This window comes from Lampetra fluviatilis, chromosome 3 (genome assembly GCF_964198595.1).
Source record: "Lampetra fluviatilis chromosome 3, kcLamFluv1.1, whole genome shotgun sequence".
NCBI classification, from domain to species: domain Eukaryota; kingdom Metazoa; phylum Chordata; class Hyperoartia; order Petromyzontiformes; family Petromyzontidae; genus Lampetra; species Lampetra fluviatilis.
The window spans coordinates 1,969,909-1,991,216 of NC_136277.1; the positions used below are offsets into that span (position 1 = coordinate 1,969,909).

Here is a 21,308-nt window from a genome sequence, read left to right on the forward strand (position 1 = left end):
CGTCAAGTAGTGGATGACCACGACTGATCATTATCATGATGACAATGGAAATAAAGTTGCCTTCATGCAACGCTTCTTGCATTGAGGGGTCAAGAGCGGCACGCTTCCAAAGTTAATAATTACTGTACTCTGAAATGTTTTAAACATCCCTTCATTATAAGTTACACAAAATTATAATTAGCATCGTTGTGGAGAATATACGTAACAACATAAATAAGCAAACAAAAATGCTTCTTTACATTATCTCTCCATCCACAGAGAAAAAAACATCTGTTACACATTCCATCAACCACACCATCTTCTGGGAGTGCACACATTCAGCAGCATCGGTTCAACACAACCAAACTCTGCATACGTTTTTATATCATCATCAACATCATCAACATCATCAGAAACAGACAGGTTACGAAGGCGTCGTAGCACTGGGTCGGCGTGCCGGGTTTAAACTGCGAACACCTCCGCAACGAGTAGCCCAACGCGCTATATGTAAATGTTTGTAATCTAAACAAAAGTTGGTGGGTTAACATTTTTGCGTTTATAAAAGGAAGCAATACACTTTTCAATGTTTATTGCATAGTGCGATGCTAAGGTGTTTGCCTTAATGCCAGAGCGAAAGTCTAGTACGTACAATGCATACACAGTAAGCAATCAAACTAAGCTATACCAATTGCACAATGCTGAGTATTAATCTCGTGCACCTTCATATTTAGTTTTTGATAATTTTTAGAAAATATGCAAGATTTTCCGGTTTAAATCAGGTTTTAACAAACCAGTAACAGAAGCCGAATCTCTTGAAACTGTTTTGCATCGATTGAACCGTCTCCAGTTACAATGGTTTTCGGTTAACCCGCACCGCACCGAAAACCAGACAAATCGATTGCATGGTTGACAGTTACTTCGGTTAAAAGTCCACTCATCCAAACCCAGCCAAACAAGAAATTCAAACCGAGTTGTCTTTGCCAGTGTCAGGGTCACGTCACACACTCAGGGTGCCGATGGGTACTGGCGTTTTAATATGCACCCTGGACTTGTTTGGAGACCAGTGGTTTTCCGTCGGTTAAAGAATGCAAGTAAAATTGGCCTACAGGGGGTCGTTATGGACCAACCCAACTTAAACCGAAAATTACCCACAAAAATTACCCACATAAAACCCATGATTCACACCTCGGACTTGCATCGTGGCGTTTACAGAAAACACTAAATCCTCTTTGAAAGTTCATGAGCAAGATTATGGTGGCTGCTGCTCATGCATAGCTGAACAGGCAAAATACTGACATCCAAACAGGACAACTGCTTTTGGCTGGTCATGTTATAATACTTGGGCAGGCGACGTGTCCCTCTAATGATAGCTACAAGCACCATAACACCAATTACATTCCCATCCGCCACATGGCCTTCTGGGAATGCAACAGTTCCGCGGCAATGGTTCAACACAAGCAAAACTCTAGACCAGTTTCGACCCTCAGTGTCTCATCAGCAGCAGCAATCATCATCATCATCAGAAACGTGTGACCCCAGGCCTCCCTTTATTTGTAAATGTCCCCTAGAATCCCGCTAAATAATGGAGGGAGCATACTCAGCCAGAGAACTTTGTGAACTGCTGGTCTGTCTGATTATATTTTCTCCCACACACTGCATATTTCACAGTTCATCAGCCTGAGCAGGATGTATTTTTGTGCCGTGACTCACGTTTGGGAGGCCGTGAGGTTCCTAAGAATGTTCAGCGTTCCACTGGTGATCCTGAGCAGATGGGGGTGCCAGGATTTGAGAGGTAAATCTGCAAGAAAATGGAACACATCCAAAAATATAACAGTTTTTTTTTTTAACAACTGAGACTAATCCAACTCACATATGCAACTGAGACTAATCCAAGACAAAACGATCACAAGTTCGTCAATCTTCAGAAATTGGATTTCCCATAAAATACCTGGTCTAACAAACAAAACGGGACAAAAGCTGGAAAACAGTGCGCAAAGAAATATTGAGTGACGCGTGCTTCGGATTACATCGAAAGACAGAAATGAAATCCAAACGTAATTCATACCAACTGCGAAGGAAAGACAGTAAGTAGGCTTGGGCGGTGGACGCATCGCAAAGAAGAGTTCGATGGCTGAACAACGACAACGAGGTGACAGGATGGCAGCCAGAGGAGGGAATGAGCCCGGCAAGGACCAACACAGAGGAAGGAATGACATCAGCCCACGTGCACAAGATAAATTGTGGCATCACAAGACCAGTGATGATTATGATGAAGTCTGTGCCATTAAATGTTTTACCATGCTCCGATAATAATCATGATCCTTCATTATTATTGTCGTACAGTGCTCATTAACCCAGGAAAGCATCACAAATAAGTCTCAAGATATTTTCAGGAGGGTCCTGCCAAGTTTTCACTGTACAGGGTCGACGTTGCGGCCGTGTAATCCCAAGCAAGTCATTGGCAGTGTCGTTTTCCGGCATGGGTATGTTTGGGCCAATACGGTCAGCGCATCTGGAGAGGCGTCGACACGACGCATTACATAACATGACCCGATCCCAGTTATGAAAGTGAGGGCAACTTAAAATCGTTGGTCAAAGTGGTGGGATTCCACATTCCTACGGCAGGGGCGAGTTTCTCTTCAGAGCAACCGCTGTTTTGTTCTTCATGAAGTGGTACTTATTTTAACGACCCTGAACGGATGATGGGTTGAGTCAACAGTCCCTCCAACCAATATTTGAACTCGCAACCTTCCGATTGCTAAAGCCAGCTTGCCAGATCGGCAAGGCGTGTTGCTCTGTGTAATCCCAATTGAGGAGTTTGCAGATCGTTATTCAACATTCGGATGTTTTTGGTCAATGACCAGTTAAATTGTACGTTCTCTTTTAGCTCTGGGAGAACACCAGAGAACCCGAAGGAAACCCATGCAGGACAGGGGGGGGGTGGGGGGAGAATAGAGACTCCACACACACTCACACCCTGCATAACAGGGGGAGAGAACACACAAACTTAACCAAGTCGCCCGAGTCAGGAATCAATCGCAGGTCCTTCTTGCTGTTACCACTGCGCCACACAACCGAGCAGACCTCCTTAAATGCCATTTCAGAGGTACAGTGAACCCAGTGAAATTGCATTCACTCATTACATCGAGTGGTGCATGTTCAGACAGCTCCTTTGCTTAATGCGAGTTCCTGAGATCTGACCCGGGAATCGAAGGCAAAAATGCAGTCCGACAACCCAAGAATTATAATCCTCTTTGCTCTGTAAACCATCCAGCTAGCTTTGCTGATAACCAAGCACTTAACCTTTTACAGTTCAGTCAGATTTAAATTGGTCAAGTGCTGCCAGTTTTAGGCTCTGAGTCGGACTCGGGCATATCTGCGTTCAGGTGCATATTTCACACGTGTTTGATAACATTAAAATCAGAAAGATATTCATCGATTAGAATAAATTTCCACAAACTGATTTGTTTAAATTGCGGACATTTCTTTTTCAAGTTCAGATTATAGATATTATGTAATATGACAATATCCTCATAAAAGCTAGTTTTTTTTGTACTGTATTGTGTAATCTGTATGGTAAAAAAGATTAAGTTTATTACACCGATACTGTATTGATAAGTGGCTGCTGCACACAACGCTATATGAACCGTTGTGTATTTTAAACGAGAACAGTTTCCACTATGGAACAAACAAGCCTCGAGTTGGCAGACCTCAAGGGAAGGAATGTCTGGCCTGGTGCTTCAGAAGCCATGGAAAAAAATTGGGTCAATTTCACAAAATAAAAAAAATACTGTAAAAATTTAATAAAAATAAAAACAAGAGGTCTTCAAAAAATCATGCACGGGGCGAAGCTGCGCAGAATGCAGACCGCAAACATGCCAGGCCGCACAGTAGGGATCACACGGAGCCTCTAGACACTGACATTTTAAAATCGGCAGTGAAGCTCCGAGAATGGAAAAAAAAAAGAGAAATTATTTCAAGCAGACGCTGCGATTATCAACGTCGAGCAAAAGGGGAGCCGCCGCGGTCTGCGATTATGGCGCCAATCATGGCCAGAGCCCTTGGGCCCGGGCAGACCGTCTAATGACATCCCTTGCATCCGCCAAAACCCATGGCAAGTTGTGCAGGAAGGCCCCGTGTGCACGCGGGTGGTGGGTGGGTGGGGGGACTTCTCAGCGGTGCCGAGGCCGGGTCATTACGTTGGTCGTGGAGCGGCGGGCGCTTTGTCTGAGCCGAGGTGTCAGGTTGCATGGCGACATGGCCGCTGTGAGCAACGTCGTCGTCGTCGGTGTTTGCTGTGAAACGCCAGCTCCTCGTTTTGGTGAATAATGAAAACCGCCACTCACACTCGACACCGCCGCCATGCTCTCAAGGCTCACTCCGAATTCTCATGCTTATTGAAGCAGGATTATTTTAGGTAGATATTAAAACAAAACTGGAATAATAGGGCACAACAAAAACGACACGTAATTTTTTAAGCACAAATGTGCGTGTTTTTTTTACAAGCGCATGCAGGTTAAAAACTGGCGTGGTGCTCTCGGCGGTAAAGTGTCTTTTAAAGTTGAGCAGCGGCCTCGGCAGTCTGACACAATCAATCAAGGCCGGTAATTGAGATGCTGAACCTGGGACCAGTGCTCCCAACAAAAACCGTTTAATGTGCTTAACCATGGCAGTCCAGGAACACTGCTGGGCGCAACAAAGCCTATCGACAGCACCATTTCCCAAACGCGGCGGTGCGAGGCTGCGCCACACAAAGGGAGCTTTCTCCCCGACAACGCGGCGGCCCCGGTGGTGGCGGCGGCACCACCGGCACCCTGGACCCCGCGTTATAAACGCTCTTGCACCGAGGCCCCACTCACCCGGCGGGACAAACAGAAACGACTTGGGGCTGCCACCCTTCAGTCCTCCACGGCCCGCCCGCCCGCCCACCCCCTGCACGGTAGAAGTCAGATGCGATGGAAGGGGTGGCAAGGATTAAGCAAACAACAAGGCATTTGTGTGTGGGTCGGGTTGATGACTAAGACGCCCTTTGATTCCATTTCCCTGCCATTGCCAGCTGCCCGCCACTGCTATTTTGGGGCCGTCCCGACGTAATTTGTTGCAGATGGGTTTCCTTCCTTTTTCCTTTCCAGGCTCACGAGAGAGCGCGCGTGTGTGTCAGTGTGCGTGTGTTTGTGTGAGAGCGTGCGTGCGTGTCAGTGAGTGCGAGTGTAAATGTGCAAGCGAGCGTGTCTGCTCACTCGCTCCACACGGTACGTGTCTCACTGTTTTTCTTCCATCCTCTTTTATTTAACAAAGTTTGCCGGGATGACTGGGAGAGGGAATTCAAGTGAAAATATAATAACGCAATAAACCCAATCCTCACATTTTCCAGGCATGAAGGATGCTTATTTTGGCAGCAGGCTTTGGGACCAGAGCTTTCACAAATTGTAATCAGGCCTGCCAAACTTATTTAGTGAGCAGCTGGGTGGAATAAAAAACCTAACACAATAAGGGGTTTATTTTTCAAGACACAACATGCACTCATTGATAACCAATTGGCTAAGCCAACTAACTCATGAACTTGAACAAGATAGGCCAGTTTTAATATAAAACGGAGTTCATTATTAATTACAATTTTAACACACTGGCAACATCGATAGCATGACTGACTATACATATACAGTACACCACATTCAACATTTAGTTCAGTTGCGGAAATATAAAAAAAATGTTGATTCTGCATCTTGATAGACAACCTTTAATTTCTTCACGATTCCACTGTGGCCACAAGGAAGGAGACTGTAACATCTCAACCGCAATGTACTGTTTTGAGCTCTACATTAAAACCACAGACACTCGCAATTAGGGCCAAGGTGTGCTTGCTTGTGAGAGGGCTGTTTTTCCTTCGTCTGGAATAAATTATCCACCTAGACTGCATTTCTCCTGGACGTGGGATTTGATCAATAGACGGCAGTGTTTGTGTTCAGAACTTCAGTCATATAAGCACGCTTCTGTACCCTCCGTGTTTTTCCTACAAACCTTATATCCTGTACATTCCAAAATAAAATACCATATTTAATATCCTGTACGTTCGGTTTCATTGCGCTGTGCTATTCAAATAGCTAGACCTGGGCAAAGCGGCTTGGAACGACACATTTCTTGCATTGTTGTTATTGTTTGACCTAGGACAAGGCGGTTAACTCGCAGCGTGGGTTCTAACAAGTTAATTGAAAAATGATTGCTGGCCGAGCTCAACTGAATAAATGAAAGCGGATTTGTCGTGTAAATTATTCGGATTGCGGGCCAATGTATGTATGGAAGGGAAAGATTACAGTAATACGGCCCCTGTAACGGATAAAATAAAATGCTATGCTCCGTTAATTAATCTTCCGCTAAGTACACACAGAGAAGCTTGAGACGGGTGTCACGAAAATGGGCCTCATTGCGAGTGCTGACAGGAGGGCACTTGGGTTGGTGGGCAGTTACAGTGGTGCGAGCCGTGACAGTTTCTTATCAGCCAGACACGCAAAACTCTAATCGCCATCGCCACACTCCACTGCTGCTAAATCTGGAGCCCATGTTTAATCTTCAAAGGGCAGTTTGCTAAAATTAAGCGTGCCTTCCAGCCCAGTATAAATTACCCCAAGAGAAATTATAATGCATCCATACCAACACCATAATAAATATATAGTTTCGCAAAATCTGCTGCAAAGTCATATATCGTATATATACTGTACATCTAATGTTAATCAACTACTAATGATTTACAGCCAATTGTCAGTTCTCACGTAGTGTCAGTTATGGGGATTGTTTAACCAATTATATAAAATGTAATTTGACACGAATAACTGTAATGTAATTGTAAGAGGGAGTGACTTTGTGGCAAGGGTAATTTTGTTCGGTTCCAGCTGTTCAGCTATAAATTAAACTTGAACTCCTTCATACTGCAAGTGTTCATCAGTTCATGAAGCACCACGGCGCCTGCGTGATCGTTCCGTGGTAATGGTGAAGATGAGCTGTCGCACCGTCCCCGACGTGGTAAAACATTTACAGCGCTAATTATTTTTTTGCTTTAAATAACGCGCTGTTCCGTGAACGCTTTGCCCTTGACTTTACACTCATGCACGAGGGCGGCCGAGATGAATCAAGGGTAAAGCGCCGCATGGGAAAGGGAACGTTTTTGGATACCAGTATATATTTACAGCTCTTGAACAACAAACTTCAAAGCAGGTAAAAAAAGGCTTGTGCCAGGAGGCTTTGAGTGAAGCAAACTTCATAAGTAGCGGGTGATAAATGACGCGTGCTGCCTGCCTATTATCACAATGATACGGTGAACAATGCTCCGTTTATAGCGGGCGGTGCACGATCGCTATCGTCTGCCCGCGGAAGGGTACAGTGTTCGAAGGTAAGCATTTTCATCTGTAAATTACAGTCAGGCGCCTCGATATTCCTGCACACCATTAGTCTAGTGCTTCGGGGGCCTGCATTTCTGGAAGCAAAGGTTGGCACAGCGTGCAAATTTGTGAAGCTTCCAAGCTCGCTTAGGCTGCAAAGTGGCCCGCAGTTGGCAGTATAACAGGCGGGCTGAATCCATTTGTGCGGAGCTTTGAACATTAGAAGTTTGGTTTCTTCCCAAATGCCTAATGCTCATTAATTTAATTGGCCAAATGTATTACGAATGCAGGAGCCCTTCTGAAAGAGATTCTCAAAGTTCAGTGAGGTTTTCCTCTTTATACATAGGGAGTAACTGCTATTACTCAATAAGAGCCCATTGACATATCCTCTATAAGGCACACATTGGAGTTAAATACTCAAGTTAAACCTTAACACTTGTCTTTCTTTAAATGCTTTCAAAATAGAAAACTCCATGCGATTGAGTTAATTATTTTGCAATTACTTAAACCGAGCACAATTGAATCGTTATAATGATCAGTCTTTTTTATATTGCGTCACTCATGCAAACTGCATCTGACAACGCTGTATCATCAGCAACACATGGAGGGCGCATATGAAGATGTTTTTTGACGATGAATTATTGTTTATTATATGTGTGGGAGGAAACCAAAGCACCCAGAGAAAACCCACAAGTGTGAAGGGGCAACACTCTATCCCTCTACTGATGGAACAGTTGGAGGCTTGTCCACACATTGCTGCTACTGCCATCGGCCAGAAAATCAAGGTATGGCACCGTGACACCCACCCACTGGAAGAACGGGAGATTCACAAGATCCCTGCGGTGATCCACCGACGCTCACTGTGGCCTTCAAAGTGCTGGATCATTACAGGCAGCCGCGTGCAGCAGCGTGGCCGCCACCGCCCCCGCGACTCTTACAATGAGTTGGAGTCTCTTCTGTTCCGCCCTAAGTGTGCACGACTCGTACTTGGAATTTCCAGCTCACGAGCTATCTGGAAACGTGGTCTGCTGGAGACATCCTGGGAAACACTCGAGCTACGAAGGGTCAAACAATGCCGACGTGTAAAAAAACGAAATCTAGGCGACGTGGTGGTTAACTTGGTTGCTAAATGCAGGAAGTCTCCACTGTGATATTCATTGCACTCTATGGAATCACGTGACGTCACTTGTTCCCTGTTCCAGAAAAATACACGTCCCTCTTTTATCCAGCTGAAGCAGAATATCCCAGAATCACATGACACGTAGAGACTGTACGGGAAATGATGCTAAGCACGGTGAAACCAGCAGGTTCCTTGGACTTTTGAGAAAAGTGTCAATGCAAGGTGACGCTGTTGCTCCTTTATCCCATCAAAGCAGTCGCATTTTAGCTGTGCAAAAATGTCATTTTGTACATTTGTTGAACTCCTTCGCACGGTACGTAGCCAACCGGCCATAGGAAGAGTTTCAACGTGCACCACTGTGAACGTTGAAGGACATCCATTGCGGACAGCGGAATCAAACGTCATCGACACGCCGCCGCCGGTGCCGCATGTGAAAACAACCATCAGCTGTGGTGATTAAACAACACCGAGGATACTGATGATGACAACAGTACAGAACTGAGTTCCGTGAACGTGTCAGCCGCCTGACAAAATACAGGTCGGGGAGGCGGGGGGCAACGCGTGCCTCGGCCTACCACAGAGGGCACGAATACAGCTGCTTCTGTCTCACACTGATGAGGACGGCACTCTGGGAGGTGGCCCACCACCCTGGGCTGTAATTACTGCTCACACCACGTGCCAAAAAGCAATCAAAAAAATATGTACGTGTGTGCGTAAGTGCAATTAAATAAATAAATGGCAATGCCGGCAGGCTGGGAGGTGAACACGTGGAGAGATGGGGGGGGGGCGGGATGAAACTGGACCACCAAACAGAATACCATTCCACTGACCTGGCAGCTATAATGGCTAATAAAGTAATGCAGCAATAACAAATGCATGTAAAGTGAGCGCTCTGGTTGAGGGCTGGCACGGCGTAGTGGCCAAGTTGAAAGCCATCTTCGGCGACGGTGCCAAAGCCACTCGGCGCGCATCTCCCCTTGTTGGCGGCTGGAAAGCAACGCCTTGGCATGGGCAGCGACTTGGGTCTGCACAACCTGCAGCGCAGCCGGGCTCAAGCTGCGGACGGGCAAGCCCAAGCAAAACTAAGAAACGTGCAGTGGCTTTACGTGCATGCGGCGTTGTAACGCGTAATAACAACGGTTGTAACCATTGATGTCGCTTACCCTGTGCGGTAGAGCGTCGCCGAGTTTCGAGATGCTTTTTCTCGGGAGGATGCTGATCCACTGGGACGTTTGGCCAATTTGTTTTTCAGAAATGATCTTTGAGGCGGTGACACGGCCCAGCGGTGGCGAGCTCACCGCGCGCTGCAGGGAGGTTCACGGCTCCAATCCAGCAGCCACCCCGATTCATGCCGCAGTTGCATTCACTCGAAAAAATACGTGCCGCCCGTTTCACAGCGGACGCGGAATGTCCCGTGATGCCATTCCCACAGACCCAGTGTTTGTGTGTGTGCCGGTGCCGTGGTCTAAGTTCGGCAAACTTTAAAACTCACACCGCAAATTACTCGATTCAAATATACAAAAGCTCAATGGGGCTTTCCTGGCTAAACAAGCGATTGACACGGTTGGCTACGTATGGTGTAAAAGAAGTTCCACGTCCATACGTACGATAATATTAATACGAATTCCAGTGAAGAAAAAAACTGCTCACAGCCACAACCATTGGCAAGCAGGTATGAACTTGGCAAAGGCCGACAGCGTTGATACTCGTCTGCTTTACTATCCCTGTCTGCCTTTAGAGACGCATGCTTGAGTAGAGTGCTCGAGCAATCTGACAACGCACGTCAGTGACTTCGCTTGGCTTCGTATACAAGTTCACCCTTGTGCATGCAATGTTATCGTCACTTGCTACTGCTGGCACAGAGAATGTGTTTTTTTATGCAATCGTGTTAACACAAGTGACTTTTGCTGGATAAGCGGCCAATTACAGCGCTCGGCTTTAGGTAAAACAAGTGCATTGAAGCTTCGCGTTAAGCAGACGTGATCCTGCATTGGGGAAACGAGAGCTATTTGGGGCATGTTGACGTTAGCCAATAAAAAACGTCCCTAATGGTCACTCCTTGGAAACTGTTCTGTCACTGGAATGCACGTTTTAAATAAAACCATTTTACCATGAAGAAAAATCCGAAAAATGTTAATCCGTTAAGAGAAAACCAGAAATTAGTTAACCTGCTGCTAGTTTCACATTGCCGTGACAAATATATTTTTTCCCAATAGCTGGCAAGATACGACACACAGCCCAGCTGTGTTTAAGCCCATTGGCAGCTGTCCACAGGATGCCAGGTTATCTGATAACAGGTCGGGGTGACCCAGTGGAAACACTTGAGCCTCACCGCAAGAATAACCTGGGCTCGATTCTCAACTCAGGCACGCTTCTCTGTGGCAATTGTATGTTCTCCCTCTGTTCTGCAAGGTGGTTTCCTCCGAGTTCTCCGTTTCCTCTCATATAAAAAACACACAAAAGCCACACAGTGTAGCTAGCAATAGACACAACATCCCAATGCTGAATAAATGACCAAAAAATGTCTCAATTGGGATTCCACACAGCAACATCGCCCCCAAATGTGTGAAAACTTGACAAGAAACTCTAGGGGGGGAGGGGGAAGCCTCGAGACTCAAGTGAGGCTTTCCTGGGTAAGCAAAGCATTCAATAAGCGTGTGTGTGTGCAGGAGGTCAAGTAAAAGGGTGGCGGAGAAGAACAGTGCCACACATCTTTATTAACTATGCCCGTGACAGTTGTCCGAGGTGGGGGGGGGGGGGGTGACGTGAACCTTGGTAATAGAGAACAGCTCCTTCTGTATGTTCCGTTCCGCGCCGGCTTCAATAAGCTAAGGCAGTTTTTTTTCCCCTCTCCCCCCGTTAGTTCTTGGGTGGGGGTCAGATTTCGCCGTCCATTTTAATAAGTGATTTTACATTCACAAGTTACCATGCACATTTTGAAAGGCACAGCCGCAGCCAACATTTTTCGGGCATTTCAATTTCTGAGGGCTATCCGTGATGAGAAACAGGCGCGACTGTCAGCGAGGGTTGGGGGGGCTGTCTAGCTGTCGAGGATTTTCGAGAAGTTGGCGCAGAGCCCAACGCAGCATGCATTTAATGTTACCCTCTAGGAACTAGAGAGCTAACATTCTCATGGAGGGGAACAAATGGTCAAGTTTAAGGGGATTTGTGAAAGTCGTGCATGCAAAGATATCCCTGGGGCGTGCGCGAGTTGATGGGACAGAACAACATCTGACCATTTCGGAATCTAGCAAACAGGCCAACGTACATAACGGCGTAGATAATTTTTTCAGCTCGGTTTCGTCTGGAAGAAATTACTCCCAAACTGCCTCGAATCCCACGCCATGCTCGCAGCCTTAAAAGGCATTTGACAACACGCCTATAATTCCATTACCACCCTTATGGGTTTGTGTTATGCGAATAATCTCGGATAAATAAGCCAGTGGTCAACCGTTGTGTGCATTATATGATAGCATTGGTGACTCACGCTCGAGTATTACTATGTGTGTGTGTGTCTGACATTAAGCAAAAGCAATACTGTACAGAAAATATCAATCTGATGAGACGCTGCGTGTCGAAACCAGTCCAGTGTGTTTGTGTCGACCTATTTCTGCCGCCAAAAATTATGCACTCCCCGAAGGCTGTGTAGCTATTGGGATGTGCAAAAAGCACAGGTGTGTGAAGGAGGTAGTGTATCGTCCGCAATGTTTTTGTTGTTACGTCACTATTTTATTTTAAAGTTTATTTAGGTACAATTAGGCACCCGGTCCTCACCGTTAACGAATGCACCACGGTTGCTGACGACGCCTGCCCTTGTTGTTGTTGTGTCGTTTATTCACCCAAGAGATGAAAAATACAACTAAACCCATGGAGATGCACGAAACATCATCACTGCAAGGACAATGACCCTGGGGTGGGGGGGGGGGGTCACATCGCTTACCTTCGCAGGGCTGCAGAATCAGAGGCAACAGCGGCCGAAGCAGCGCTGGAAAGTAGAGGCGAAGAGGGATCCGCACCTGGGCCATCAAGCGCAGACGGGGACGAGAATATATACGACGTGCCGCATCGCCGCGCCAGCGCCTCGCCCGATCGGGGCGATTAACTTCACAGAAGGCGAGCGGCGGGGTGACCCCACACGAGACCGAACCATTAGCTCGCCACAATCACGCCATTGTGCGGCTTTATTACGTCGTCGGTGGCACCGCTCACAAACAGCTCTCCAGGCGAAGAATGCGCATTTCAGTACGGAATAGCGACTATGCTTTTTTTAGCTTTTTTGCGAGCGGTGTTAGCGTCAGGAAATGAGCCCGTGGGAACGGGCCAGCCCGGGCCGGCTGGCCGGCCTGCGGACGCGCAATCGCCGTGGCCAGCGAGGGCGCCCACCTGCTGCACGTCGTCCTGCTGCCTGGCGCGGAGGAAAGATGCGGTGAAGCGGCGCGCGATGGCCGACACCGGCCAAGCGCCGGCGGCATCCGCAAGCAGTGCTCTGGAATGATCATTGTTACAACAAGCACGGCAAAAACACACGGTCAACTGGCTGGCTGCTAAGCACTCCCCAAAGAAGAGACACAACTCGATAACAACTCTGAGTGGTTTTTGTGTTTCCTCATCATCTGTGCAATTTAAAGGTAATCTCAAGATTTTACTTGGTGTAAGGGTGGCGCAATGGTAACACTCGTGCCTGACAGCCAGAAGTGCCTGGGTTTGATTCCTGACTCGGGAACCTTTCTTGTGTGGAGTTTGCACGTTCTCTCCCGGTTCTGAATGGGAGTCCTCCAGCATCTTCGGTTTTCTCCCATTGCTAACAACAACATACAATGTCACTGGTATTGGCGGAAAAACATCCCAATGCTGAAAAATAACCTGCCACTTACTTCATTGTTGGGAATCACACCCAGGACGTACTTGCTGCGAGGCACCAGTATTACCGCTGAGGCACCCTGCCGGCCAAGGTTTTTGCACCGCGTGTTCGTCCACCCAGTGAAACACGTAAAACTATGCCTGCCTATCCTGCAAGAACATGCTGTCCTCCGTCACACCTTAATTTCCTTATAAAGGCACAAATCTTAATGCGTCTCCATACATAACACCTACATTCCATTGAGCATGGATTGTTGTTAGAGGAGAGCTGTAGGAGCTCGGTAGGAGTGTTCAAACATGAAAGATATAAATGAACGAATAAAGAAAATAACACAAAGACAGTGTTGCGTGCAAAATCATCCTGGCATCAAAGCCAGACGCCATCCATACCTGCCCTTCCCACAACTCCCATCACGCCCACGATCGTGACGCTACTCTCTATCGATCGTCTTTGTCATCGCGAGCGCTTTTTTACGTAACTCTGACGAACGCGCCGCACCACCAAGTGAGAAGTTGCCACGCACCAGCGCTCTTGTATAAAACGAGCCCCTGGTCTTGCAAACATGCGTCGAGTGGGGGAAATAATCCGCGCCATCTCCACCGCCGTCGTCGCAGGGAGTGACGCGAACAAAAAAAAACTGAATGGTAATTCTCTGAATATTTGGTAGAACTGGGAGCCTAAGTAATTTTGCAAGATACGCCCACATAAAAAAAAATCACTCACTAAACAATGCAAGCAGCTGCTCGGGTGCTAAGAGCATCGGTTTATTATTACAATGCTTATCTAAAGGTTTAGAAGGACTTGTTAGGATAGACTACTGGATAATAGACAAATAAATCAATGATGTCAAAAATATACATTTTATAAAGGCTGCGTTCACACACGTCCTTAAAACATCACTAAATTTTTGTTGCAACGCGTAGAAAATCACATTCATGCTTAAAGCACTTTACACACGACTTGAAAAAAGTCGTTCCGGTACAGCCTGCCGGATGAATATGCCCGAGATTCATTTGGCGCTGCTGAAATTGATTCCAAGTACTATTTGAGCTGGAATGTGTCAGCTACCTGCGAAGCATGCGGGCACGGTGGTGGTGGTCATGTCACATGGACCGTGTGGGCCATTGAAAAGGTCCCAGCTCAGATGAATTTTGCAAAACAGCAGACGTCGAGAATTTTAACAGATTGATTGGAGAGGCTGCCCTGGTGGTGGTGCACATGCTCGAGTCGTACTCTAACACGTCCGTGTATAACACACGGGCCTGAAAATATATTCCATTTCTCTGTTTGTCCAGAGAAATGGAATGGATGCTATGGGGCCTAATGAGAATAACATAAAAAAATGAAGACAAGTTGTTAAATTAGCATATGAATAGTTACCAAATAGTAGCCATTGGGTAACAGTCAAGCTCTTTAATTATAACAATAAAGTGTTTACAAATAAACGAATTTATGTGACAGTTAAAATTCAACAATGTTTCTGGCACATGGCATTGTGGGAAGATGTGTGTCGCGTGAGCACAAGGCACAATCCACCTGGCAATGCACCCCTGGGCCCAGACACTGGGAAAGGAAAGCACGTGTCTCCAATGTGCGCGGCTTCAGAAAAGTGTCTTCACGACACACATTAATGAGCACGTGCTCCCAATTGCTCCACACAACGGCTCTGGCGGGCGGACGGTGCGCAGATAGGTTTTTACGGGCGCACGCGAAACCGAGTAACTTTGGAGGACTTGGAAAAAGTAAATTCCACGGAAGGCACACATTTACTTTTGTTCTGCAGCACGTGCGCGGGCTGCTTCTTGTGCCAAAAACTGGTGAAAGGGTAAACAGGCTGTGTGCGCTCTCTTTCTGATAGCTCTACACGGATACTGCTGACAGTCACTGGAAGGCTGCTCGTTTAAACAAGCCAAGCCAAACATGCGCACGGAGGGGAAAAACAATTTACAACGGAAATTAAATAAATAACAGCACACCACCGTGCTTCCAAAACCACTGCCTCTCCCTCGCAGCGGCAATCATAACATCGGCGCACCAACCAGAAAACGGTTCAAGTAAATCCGATTTGACATGGCGGAATATATATTTTTTTAGACTACATGTGAAAAACGATTGCCAGTCGACGACGGTTGTGAAGGTGTGTTTCAAAGTGATTATTATTGCTAAATTATTCCTGCAAGCTGCAACCGCACACCAAAAAAATGACGTGGGGGCTATATTTAAACATACGAAAATGACCCAGATAAACTGGAATCAGATGTAGTTCAACGCAAAGTACCCACGCGTAGTTTAATCCTAATGCGAGAAATAACGCAACTTTGCATGGAGACCCTGCGCAGGCCAAAGTGTCCACGGCTCGAGAAACTTGGTAAACCTGCTTAAAATGGTTCTTAAATGTGCAACAATGCATGGCATGTTCCGCCAAGTTGTGGCAACGCAAACTGGACACCAGGGACCACAATCATTTACCAAACATCCAGGAAAGTAAAAGCGTAATCACAATTTGCAAATGATTGCATCTTATTGGAAAAAATTCTCAAATCCGAGCAGAAATATGATGCAGTTTACCAAAAGAAAAAATCAACGGCATGTGCTCCAAATCTTTGTGTAATGCACGAATGCCCAGGGAAGTCACGTCGATTCTTGAGACAGTGCTAGTGTTGCCTGGAGATGTAATTTAATCCGACTCCTGCCTTAACAAAAAAAAGGTTCCTTTAGAACTTCCACGGTTGTGCGGTAAACGGGACATCTGGCAGAATTCTACTCCAACCTGGGCTTGCTTCTGGATCAATGTGGGGGAAAAGTTTAAGATGGGAGATTGCCATCTGATCTACAGACAGGTATATCATTTGAAATCCTGATGAGACAAGATGTGAAATAATAAGCAAAGAGGAACCATGGCCTCCTCCATTCACACAGGACCAACCAAAGTGAAATTATACCGATGCATATTATAGCCTTGAGTAAATGTGTTCATATCTCACGTAAAAATCACGCAGAGTTATTGCGGAAAATAAAAGTAGCTAAATTAAAAATCAGACCGTACGCTTCTTCACAAAAAAATTAGTTTTACATATCGCATCAGCCACACTGCCTTTTGTGAGTGAAGATGTTGAGCAGCAATCATTGGGCTTATTGGCTGATAAGGGTTACACTGTGTGCTTTTATTTAGCTATGAGAGAAAACCAGATATCCCACGGGAATCAAATGCAGAACAGGGGGAGAACATACAAACTCCTCACACTTTTACACTCACACTGTAAAACATGGGGAGGTCATGCAAACACCTAACAATGATTCACTCACTGACACACTCACACAAACTCACATTCACGCTCATTCAGGAGAACATACGAATTGCACACAGAAAGGCGCCCGAGGAAGAAATAGAACCCCGGCCCTTCTTGCTGCAAAGGTCAGGCGTCACCACAACTGCACTGCACCCTGCCAATCAGTTTACCCCCCCCCCCACCACGTGTGTCCCAGATTCCAGTTCACACCACCGCCAAACTCACCGGAGTATGCCGAGGACTGCGCCAAACAGGACGGGGTGGTCAACGCACGCTGCAGGCTGTAGGGAAGAAGGTCAACAGTTACGCAGTGCACACATTAATTCATTATATTCCAACCACAAAAAACGGGGGATGCAACACTAATGGGGGGGAATTTAAATAGACCGGTGAGGAAACATTTCCTGCTGTGTACAACACAGCCAACAGAGGCACGCCGCTGCCAATGAGACTGGACAAAACTGGATACCATGAAGCTATGGGAGGGGGGGGGGGGTGGCGGTTCGGGTAACCTGTGGAAGGTTTTAAGTAAAATATAACCTCTTTAAATACCTCGTGTTGCAATCAAGAACATTGACGACTCTGCCAAATACACTTAAGTTTCCAAAATAACGCTTTAAGGCTTTCGAGAAAAGGAAAATGTACTCCATGTGAGGACAGCAACGAGGGAAATGCATTTCATGCGCTATTAAAATTGCACAATTCTCTGCGACCCTCATGTGTTTACACGCACAGAGTAGAATAACTTTTTCTGTAGGGAAACTTGCCTTCCACTTTTCCACCCTTTTTAGCTGAAGTTAACATTCACTATTCCGTCGTTAAAAATACAAAAACCAAAACTAAGTAAGTGGTGCCACCTGCTGGAGAAATAAGTATGTTACCCATGGCAGTAACGGCAATACAGCCACCAACAACTCCCAAAACTGATATATTTATAACAAAACATGAGCGGCTTTGCTTATCAGCGCCAATGCAACAAGATATATTGCAGCAACGTTCTATACCTGCACCAACTATCGACGCACTGTTTTCGGAAAGAAAAGTGCGATTCCAGAGGTGAAGTCAATGTGATTCCCTGCTCACATTGAGCATTGAGGCCGATTGTCACCTCCCGTTCACAGCCCCAAGCCAAAGTGGAAAGTTTACATTCCTATGTCAGGGCTAGTACATCCACAGGACAACCTCAGCTGACTTCCATGGAAAGTGGTACTCATTATTATGATTATGATGGGCCTAGTCAAACCCCAACAAGAATTTGAACTCAGAAAGTTCTGATTGGGAGCCGCTCCCTCCACCACCAAGCCACCGGTCCGGTCGCAAGGTGGCTCAAGGGATCCAATAATAATTCTGGACTGGACAGATATTGGAAGCGGCAACTTCTTTAAAAATGTCGTAAGACTCGGTGAGACATCATGATACCTCCTTTTCCAGTAGAAAAAATATAATAATAGGTTTTTTACCCTTTTATCTGGCAACAAAACTGACACCTTTTTTTACAAGGGATCATGTTCTCATTAACCACAATACCTGCGGTCAAAATGCAGACAAAAAACAGCACTCTGATAATGTATGCATTGTCCTTGAAATTGATTGGTCCACACCAGAGACAGCTTTTGTTAGAGCCCAGTCTCACATGGTGTTCGACCAGATGACGCCAAAAGGCGCACAACTCAAAGACAACGCACCATCGGAGTATTGAGAGCTCGGTGAGACATTAAGAACACAGAATTGTATTATTATTCTGCTTGTTAATCTTGGAAAGCCTCACCGAGTCTCAAGACTCTTTCACAAGGTCCTGCCAAGTTTTCACAAGAGGCGATGCTGCTGCTGCTGCCATGTGTAATCCCAAGCGAGTTATTTCAAAGGTACATTTTCAGCATTGGGATGTTTTGGTCAATACCAGTTAGGCTGTGTTTTTTTTGCTATGGCAGGAATGAGAGAATCCAGAAAAAAAACCCATGCAAGAGGGGGAGAGAACATACAAAGTCATCATAGAAAGGCAGTAATTGAACCCAGCAACTTCTTGCTGTGAGCCACAACGTCTTAATATTGCTTCACACAACCATACAAATAATTACATTTAAAAAAAACATCAATGGCCCCATATGGAGCAATGCAGTGGTGAAGCTGTTACGAGGTGTTATCAGGTGAAGCTGCTACCAGCTGTCACCAGGTGAAGCTGTTACCAGGTGTTACTATGTGTTACCAGGTGAAGCTTTTACCAGATGGGACTCCTCTGTAAGGCTCTGTAGCCGGCCCGGCGCTGAACCTGGGGGCAGAGCAGCCACCCTCTCCACCAGCGCCAGCACTGCGGCTTCCAGAGATGGCAGGTGGCGCAACCAAAGGCTCTCCATGGCGGCACGCGACAGCTGAAGCCGACCGCTACGCACCACAGCCACGCACAGCCACACCCAATTCATATCGGTGGCCACAATCCATGCCATAGCACGCTTTTGTGCACAGTGGGACAGATAATCCCCTACTTAAGCCCCCCTCCCCCTTTCAAACGTTACAATGTTGTGTATCTGGCACTGATTTCATACGATGCCATTCTTGGCCAAGGTTGGGAGACGTTTATGCATACACGTCACACGAAGGGCCGTTGTTGAAAACGTTAGCCTGTTGCATATATTTCTTTCTGTTATAAGGCAGTGTTCGTGACAAACGTGGCGGGTTTTTATTGTGGTCGTGCAGCACTGCCATGCAATTGCTGGATAATTGAGGGCTGTCCTTGAAAGAACTTGACAGTCACAAGAGTCCATAAGAGGTTTTTTTTGGGGTTAGATCGCGTAAATAAATGTGCCGTTAAACCCGCCACCACCCGACACAGCCAACTAGCAAGGGTTGTCACGTAAACAGAACGTGGCCAATTCGTCACTGGTACAGCACACGGGTGTGTTGGAGAGCCAAGCCACAACATTTACAATCCGAGTACGACGTATCGCCAGTAATTACAACTAGCTTCATCAGGCGACAGCCAGATGTTTGGAGAAGTCCACCTGTTTCGTTCCTTATATAGAGGCGTAGATGTGGTGACCACATTTCTACGCTCTTGCACAAAATGGAGCGGGGGGGGATTCATGAGTTAACGTACATTAAGCATGCGCATTATGCGACCGAATTGATCTTGTCCTGCCTGTCTATTGTGTGTATTAAAATAGAGTACCAACGGTAATCCCTATTGAAGTATGGTGGCCTGTTTTGGCATGCATTTAAACAATGCATTATTTGATTATTCGCTTCCACGCAGCACTAAGTCGGTAGCTATCCGAACGGTTAAAATTATTTGTATTTCTTTCAATTTCGATAAATTCTCTAATTAGTCTTGAGTCCTTTGTCCAGAAATTAGGGCTTTGTTGGGAGTAGGCCGATTAAGTGGGTGAAGTGAGTGAATGATTAAGTTTGCGTGGCCATTTGTGAGGAGCCGATTCAATTGCAAGTATATAAACAATGAATAGTCAAGTGTTGTTCAATAAAGCCAGCAAGGGTTATACATTTTTCCACCATCACATTCGACATTTTTCCACCTATAAGAGCCAACAACGATCAGAGGTCTTCTTTGCACCATAGCCAAGGGTTTCTCAATATCTTTCGCACCACACTCATCGTGGGATGCTGTCATCGTGCAAAGTTGAACAAGCAGAGGTCAACGGTTCAATGTTTTCACATGGCAGTCGAAACAATGGGGCACATTTATTAAATCCCTCCACCTCAGTCCGTGCATCACTTTAAACGGGTGCGCCAGTTAGTCGATCAGCAGGTTACCTGTGGTGGGGTAAAGTGTGGGTACTCCAAGCTCTTATAATATGTCTGGCCAGTGTGGCGGGGCTGTTTAAAGCTCCTTCTAGGGGACGCATTTGCACCAATGTGAGCAGGTAATTGCGGGGCTGCTCCATTGCCTTTTATGCTCATCGTCCCAGGTCATGGTGAACGTGTTGCAATCTTAAAAATATTCCATCAACAAACACTACAGCCCAATTCGCCAATAAGTGGCGGTGACGTCACCACAGCGCTTGTGCCAGGCTAGGTGCACTTTGAGGCCATCACGTGAAGTGCGGAAGGCTCGAACTGAGGTGAATGGCGTATGCACCACCAGCGATGCCAACTTACTTCGTTCAGCCACCTGGTGCTTTGCTCGTTATTTTGAGCGTTGCTCCTCTGCAAACACACACGAGACTAGTCAAGCATGTCAGCTTACCTGGCCAGGGCATCCCCTGCAGCTTGCAGGAAGCCGGTCGCTAGGGCTTCTTCCGTTCCCACACCGTGGCAACAAAGCAATGTCTCCACCAATGGCAACATGGCAGGGAGGTCGAGCGCTGGCCAGCAGGCAAGAGAGAGGCTGTGCAAGGTGGCATCCCTGCAAGCCCTGCCACCCACAAACATAACTATAGCCAGCACACCACGCCGTTTGAGGGAGAAAGTCACAATTGTGCTCGAGGTTAAACGTATCACTGCTGCGCAGATGGAACACGTAGGGTTTTGCAGCCAATATAATGATTCGTAAGAGATTTTTGGGTTAAGCCATGCAGTGATCTGGCCAAATCTGTGTTGCAAGACCCTCCCGCCACCACCCGAAGGCAATAAGATTCATGAAATCAGTTATGACATTATCACGGGTTTTATTCCTGATGATGCGTCCGGGATTTCAAGAAAAACAATCTGAAAAAATTGCTCAACTCACC

At 46.4% G+C, this 21,308-nt stretch overlaps 1 protein-coding gene across 4 annotated transcripts in view; it reads right to left on the minus strand.

Moving 5' to 3' along the window:
- Positions 1-21,308, minus strand: part of FANCC (FA complementation group C) — a 70,994-nt gene that overhangs the window by 42,312 nt on the left and 7,374 nt on the right. For all 4 annotated transcript variants that reach the window (XM_078881441.1, XM_078881433.1, XM_078881426.1 and 1 more), the window contains exons 7-12: positions 20,825-20,992; positions 18,849-19,008; positions 16,852-16,907; positions 12,859-12,961; positions 12,416-12,491; positions 1,690-1,777 (exon numbers count right to left, since the gene is read on the minus strand). In XM_078881441.1, coding sequence (XP_078737567.1) covers positions 1,690-1,777; positions 12,416-12,491; positions 12,859-12,961; positions 16,852-16,907; positions 18,849-19,008; positions 20,825-20,992 — 651 coding nt within the window. The remainder of the gene's footprint in view (positions 1-1,689; positions 1,778-12,415; positions 12,492-12,858; positions 12,962-16,851; positions 16,908-18,848; positions 19,009-20,824; positions 20,993-21,308) is intronic.